A 6,307-nucleotide genomic window follows, 5' to 3' on the forward strand; every position below is an offset into this window, starting at 1 on the left:
ATGCTTCCTGGCCTCAAGTTCTGCTTGAGGGGGGGCAGCAAATCCAGCTCAGCCCCTTTGCTGCCCCTCAGTGCTGACCTTTTTCCCTCTTCCTGCTGCAGCTGAAGGTGGCTGGGACCATCTGCAGGGAAGCAGCAGGATCCTGTGACCTCCCCGAGTACTGCACGGGGGCCTCAGCCTACTGCCCACCCAATGTCTACCTGCTGGATGGCTCCTCCTGTGCCCACGGCCAGGCCTACTGCAGCAATGGCATGTGCATGACCCACCACCAGCAGTGTGTCCAGCTCTGGGGACCAGGTGAGTCCCACCAGCCTCCTCCTCACCCCTGCCCCCAGCACCCACCCCCTGGGCTCCCCACCGGCGTGGCTGGGGGGGTGTCCAAGGGGCAGGACAAGAGGAAACAGCCTCAAGTTGCCCCAGGGGAGGTTGAGGTTGCCCCTGAGGAACAATTTCTTGCCCTGGAGGGTTGCCCAGGGCTGTTCCAGGCTGCCCAGGGCAGTGGTGGAGTCCCCACCCCTGGAGGGGTTTCCAAGCCGTGGAGATGTGGGGTGAAGGACACAGCTCAGTGGGGACCTGGCATCCGTCTGCTGCTCCCGATTTTGGCATTTCTCCCTGCTGGCTGCTGTCCCCATCCCAAGTGGGACCTTCCCCCTGCTTGCAGGAGCCTGGCCAGCCCCAGATGCCTGCTTCCAGGACGTGAACATGGCTGGCAACACCTACGGCAACTGCGGCAAGGACAGCCAAGGGCGCTACGTGAAGTGTGACAAGAGGTGGGTGCAGCACTGGCACCCCTGGGTGCCCCATCTCCTCCTCCTGCACCCCCAGCCCACCCCTGGGAAGGGGCTGGCAGGGTCCTACCCCCTCACCTCCTGGCAGCTCGCCTCATGCCAGCTCTGTCTGGGAGCTGAGGAAGCCACCGGGTCCTTCCTGGGTGGGCTCAGTCCCCATCACTGCTGGGAGGTTGTCCCACCCTGTGTCACTTCTCAACCCACCCCAGAGGGAAATCCAAGCCAGCCTCTAAGAGGAGATGCTATTTAGGAAGCCTGTGCCTTCCAGTATCCCCAGTGAGACCAGGGCTGTCAGAAGGACCTCCCCTGGCTGCTCCCACCATCATCCCTCTGTGTGCCCTCCATGACTTACCCGACTCCTTTCTGATCCCGCTGAGCCTCTCCCATCCCAACTCCCCATGGCCATAAATCCACGGGGAGCCAAGGTCCCCACACCTCCTCCCCTCCCCCTGACCTGCTCCTAGGGATGCCATGTGTGGGAAGATCCAGTGCCAGAGCTGGGCCAAGAAGCCCCAGGGCACCAACACGGTCTCCATCGACACCACCATCCGCTTCAACGGGCGGGAGGTGAGGTGCAGGGGCACCTACGTCTACACCACCAAGGAGGAGGAGGAAGACCTCTCTGACCCCGGGCTGGTGATGACTGGGACCAAATGTGGAGATGGGATGGTGAGTCCTTCTTCCTGGGGTGTCCTCTGGGGGATGATCTCCTTGGTTCTCCCCCCAGAGGTGGTTTCCTCCACGTTTGCTGCTGTGGGCCTGGTGAGGTCTCAATTGGGGCATTTTTAGACATCACCTTGGCTTATGTGTAGGCCAAGGAGTTCTTCTGTCTGGGCTCAGGGCCTCTTCACTGATTTAACACCCAGGGGAGCAGCACCCACGAGAATGGCGTGCCCCAGGGCTTGATGGGTGAAGCTTCTTTGTATGACTAGGTGGTTTCCTGGGGGAAAGCTGTGTTGGGAATTGAGGCAGCAGCTCCAAAGAGGTGCTGCCAACTGGGCACGAGTCTCTTTTGTAGCCCCTGCATCTCCAAGTCCTTTACAGAGGGTCAGTTCAGCTGAGCAGGGTCAGGAGCCTGGTGGATAGCAGGGATGCATGCCAGACAGAGTGGGCTGTGGAGATATGGCCTTGGCTGTGAAATTTTCATCCCAGTTTGGGAGGGAGGCCCAAAATGTCAACATTTTCCTGAGGAGGGACGGACAGCCTCAAAATCCAGGGTCGTTTTTGTGGGCTGGTGCCAAGATTTCAGGGCTAGATGGGAAATGGCTTCTCCAGGAGGTGCTGGGGGGGATGTCTGAGGACAGGGGTGGGATGGGTGGTGGCTGGTCTCAGCTGAGAGGCTGCTGCTGAGAGCTGGAGTGAAAGGCATCAACCTGCAACCAGGTGATGAAACCAACCTGCCTTTTCCAACGAGCATCCTCCTTCCAGAGGACTCCCCAACGTGAAGGCAGAAGATGACTGTCCCCCATGCTCTCTTGGGGCTAACCTCAGGTTCTTGGCTCTCTCCCAGGTTTGCAAGGACCGTCGGTGCCAGAATGCCTCCCTGTTTGAGCTGGAGAAGTGTGTTTCCCAGTGCAATGGCCACGGGGTGAGTTACCCTGAGCTCCACCCACGGGGGGCTCCTCAGATAGATGCAGCTTCTGAAGCTGACCACGAGTCTCCCAAGGAGGGGAGACCTGCAGCACAGTTTTCATAACTCTCTCCTGCATCAGCTGTGGGTGAGACTGAGCTGAGATCTTTGCTTTCCTGTGTCCAGGTTAAGAGAAAGGTCACTTGTGATGTAAGGAGCACCTGGAAAATTTGGGTCAGGGTCCAGTTTGAAGCTGGAGAGTGCTTGGAGCTCAGGGCAGGTGCCTGTTGCCTCTGAGGGCAAAGGAAGAGTCTTTTTCTCAGGGCCTCTTGGGACAGGACAAGGGGAGATGGTTTGGCACTAACCCAGGGTAGATTCAGACTGGATAGAAGGAAGAAATGTTTGACACTGAGGGTGGTGAGCCCCTGGCCCAGGCTGCCCAGAGAGGTGGTCACTGCCCCATCCCTGGAACCATCCCAGGGGAGGTTGGATGGAACTCTGAGCACCCTGCTCTAGCTGGGGATGTCCCTGCTCCCTGCAGGGGGTTGGACAAGGCTGGGTGAAGCTCTGAGCAGCTTGATCGAGTTGGAGATGTCCCTGCTGATGGCAGAGGGGTTGGACTAGGTCTTTGGAGATCCCTTCCAGCCCAGACATTCTATGGTTCTGTGATTCCAAGATGACCTTACAAGGTCCCTTCCATCCCAATCCACTCTATAATTCAATCACAGATTTGAAGGTGACCCAGACATGATCTAAATGATGTTGAAGGGCTGAACGTTGGCAGGAGTTCACCTCCTTCAGCCAGCCCTCCTGCCATTGGTCATCTTCTCTCAACCCCCACCCCAGAGACCATCATTTCCATACATCCCTACTGATCTCCCCACCCACCTTCTCTCCCTGCAGGTCTGCAACAGCAACAAGAACTGCCACTGTGATGCTGGCTGGGCGCCCCCCCCCCCCCACACCCCCCACTGCCAGAAGCCAGGCCTGGGGGGCAGCGTGGACAGTGGCCCCGTGCAGCCTGACAGTGAGTCACAGGGCACCACACCCCCACTGACACCTCAGGGCTGGGCTGGGGGATGCCACGAGGAGGGGAGCTGGGCTGCTGGAGCTGCTGGCAGCTCTGCTCCCCAATATCCTGGGTTGGGACCACTCAGGCAGACCCAACAGCCAGCTCTTGGTTGCTTGGTGGCCACCAGATGCTCTTGGGTTGGGAGGTGCGAGCGGCCGCCGTGCCTCCAGCTTGGGTGGCTTGGAGTGGGGCAGACAGGAGAGAGGTTTCCGTGGGGTGAAGCTGGAGGCTGCTGGCTCTCCCAGCCTCCCACTCCAATTTGTGCTTTCTCTGGCAGACCACGAAGCCATCTTGATCACCCTTCTGCTCCTCTTCCTCCTCTTCCTCCCGGCCCTGACGATGAGCGTCTGCTTCTGGTACCGACGGGAGGACTCACTCCTGAATAAATGGATAAAGGAGCTGAGAAGGAGGAGCCAGGAGACATACAGGTGGGTGAGGCACCCTCAATCCCTTCTCTCTTGAGGACCTGGTGAGCTCCCAAGACCTTGTGTTCAGCCTGGTAGGAATAGTTGTGGAAGAGCTCGGGGTGTACAGGGCTTGCTTCCAGCTGCTGTGAGACCTGGCTGAGGTGTGAGGAGCTCTCTCCTGGGACAATCTAGGCTCTCAGCTCTCCCCTGAGCAGAGGACAGGGATGACCAGTTGGTCAGGACAACCCCAGAGAGTGATGATGAAGGTGGCCTGGTACCAAGGAGCTTTCTTGCCATCTGCTCCTAGCTGGAAGAGCTGTAAAGCAGCACTGAATTTAAATACTCTCATGATTTCCCCTACAATTTGCTCATTATTTTAGACCCTCTGCAATAATTGGAATAAAAAAAAAGCCCAGAACCAACCAACCAAGCTCCTTCATGACCCTCTGCAGGCAGAGCTGTGAGCCCTGCTCCCCCAGAGGCTGTGAGCAGGGACAGGGTCTGGCTGGTGTGCAGCATTTTGGGAGGCAGCTCCTGCAAAAAAAAACCTGTTGCTTTGTTTTACCCACTGTGATTTACGTTTGTGATCCTGGGCAGGAACAAAACCAGCAGCAGGAAGTCAACCAGTGGCCACCCCAAAGCTGCCTTCACCTTGAGGAACATCTCCACCTCCAGCCACACCAGTAAAGTAAGTGATAACTCACCTGCCAGCTTTGATTTCCCTCCCTGGGACCTGATGCTCATGGGTGATCACATCTCCCCCTCAAAACTGGTGCTCTGTGCTGGTTTTGGGGTTTGAGCCACTCTCAGAGCAGGGCAGAAGGGGTGATGCCTCCCATCTCTGTCATTCAGACTGGTGGAAATCTGGTGTGGATTCATCAGAGCTGACCCTGGTCCAGCTCTCCTGAGCCCAGCACCTTTCTCCTATCCCACAGCAAGGAGCAAACACACTCAGCTTTTGGGTGGGATGGTAAAAGAGATGGTCCCAGATAGTGGAATAAATCCCCACTGCTCCTGCAGCTCCCTCCACCCAGACCTGGAGGGGACAGCTGCTTTTCAGCACCCAGGAAAACACACCTAGAATCATAATCACAGAATGTCTGGGCTGGAAGGGCCCTCCAAAGGTCATCTAGTCCAACCTCCTGCCATCAGCAGAGACAGCTCCAACTAGATCAAGCTGCTCAGAGCTTCATCCAGCCTGATCTTAAATGTCCCCAGGGATGGGGCCTCCACCACCTCTCTGGGCAACCTCTTCCAGTGTCTGTCACCCTCATACTGAAGAACTTTCTCCTAACATCTGACCTAAATCTGCCCTTTTCTAGCTCAAAGCCATTCCCCCTCATCCTGTCCCTCCAAACCCTTGTGAACAGCCCCTCCCCTGCTCTCCTGTAGCCCCTCTCAGGCACTGGAAGGTCTCTCTAAGGTCCCCCCAGAGCCTCCTCTTCTCCAGGCTGAACAGCCCCAACTCCTCAGCCTGTGCTCCCAGCAGAGCTGCTCCAGCCCTCCCAGCATTGCTGTGGCTCCTCTGGACACTCCAACAGCTCCCGAGATGTTTCCCCTGTGCTTCACTGAAGATGTCCCTTTGTGTTTCTGCTTCTCTCCTCCTTGCAGGCCACCCGAGCTGCCTTCCTGCCCCAGCCCAGCCTTCAGCAGCACAGCTCCCAGCCCATCAACGTCGTCCACCCTCTGCAGCCAGCTCCCCACTCCCTCCCCTCACGCCCCAGAGACCCCAAACCTGCCAGGCCACCACCACCAGCCAGCAAATCACCCCTGGTCCCTACCAAAACCCTCCTGTCCCAGGCTAAGCTGCCACCTCCGAAGAGACCTCTGCCCTGCGACCCCGTGAGGACCCCCCTGGTGAGCTTTGAGGGTTGGTTGGGCTCCAAAAAATCCTGTGGGGTTTGGCTCTTTTGGGTTGGGCACCAACTGAGGAGCTGGGACACCATCCCAGGAGGTTCATCTGTTGTGAGGAAGAAGAAAACTCAGATGATGAGACTATTTGAAGGTAGTTGGAGGGGTGGTGAGGTGCTGAAGCATCTCACAGCTCTGCAGCAGGGGAGGGAGCTTTGTGGAAGGTCACTGGATTGCTCCTCTAAGGGTGGTCTCTCCCCTTTGTGATCTCAGGTTGTCCCAAAGCACCAACCTCCCCGTCGGCCCCTGCCTGGAAGTCCTGTTCTGGCCAAAGAGCTGCCTTCTGCACATGGACAGACCCTGCTGGTCATGGTCCCTCCTACCAGCTTCAAGGCATCTGGGACAAGTGCCATGAGCCACCTCACGAGGCCCTTGAAGTAAGCTGAGAGAGGAGAGGAGCTGAGCTCTCTTCCACCACTCCTGGGGTCCTTCAGGTGGACACCTTGCAGGGGTTTTGTGGGTCACATCTGGGTGGGACATCCCAAAGATCACTGTGGTGTGCTCCTCGTGGTGTCTTCACCATGGCCTGGGTTTCTCTTGCTCCTCTTCAGTTGGTTCT

At 57.7% G+C, this 6,307-nt stretch overlaps 1 protein-coding gene across 1 annotated transcript; it reads left to right on the forward strand.

Moving 5' to 3' along the window:
• Positions 1-101: 101 nt before the first annotated feature.
• On the forward strand, positions 102-6,125 carry LOC103769682 (disintegrin and metalloproteinase domain-containing protein 19-like; the record flags this gene model as incomplete). The annotated part of the gene is made up of 9 exons (XM_008936907.1): positions 102-297; positions 662-770; positions 1,253-1,457; positions 2,299-2,376; positions 3,262-3,385; positions 3,708-3,858; positions 4,435-4,525; positions 5,449-5,694; positions 5,962-6,125. Coding segments are annotated over 9 exons (1,364 nt in total), but the record flags the coding sequence as incomplete, so codon positions are not given.
• Positions 6,126-6,307: the final 182 nt, after the last annotated feature.

The sequence above is a fragment of the Merops nubicus genome, unplaced genomic scaffold (assembly GCF_000691845.1).
Source record: "Merops nubicus isolate BGI_N331 unplaced genomic scaffold, ASM69184v1 scaffold3963, whole genome shotgun sequence".
Taxonomy (NCBI): domain Eukaryota; kingdom Metazoa; phylum Chordata; class Aves; order Coraciiformes; family Meropidae; genus Merops; species Merops nubicus.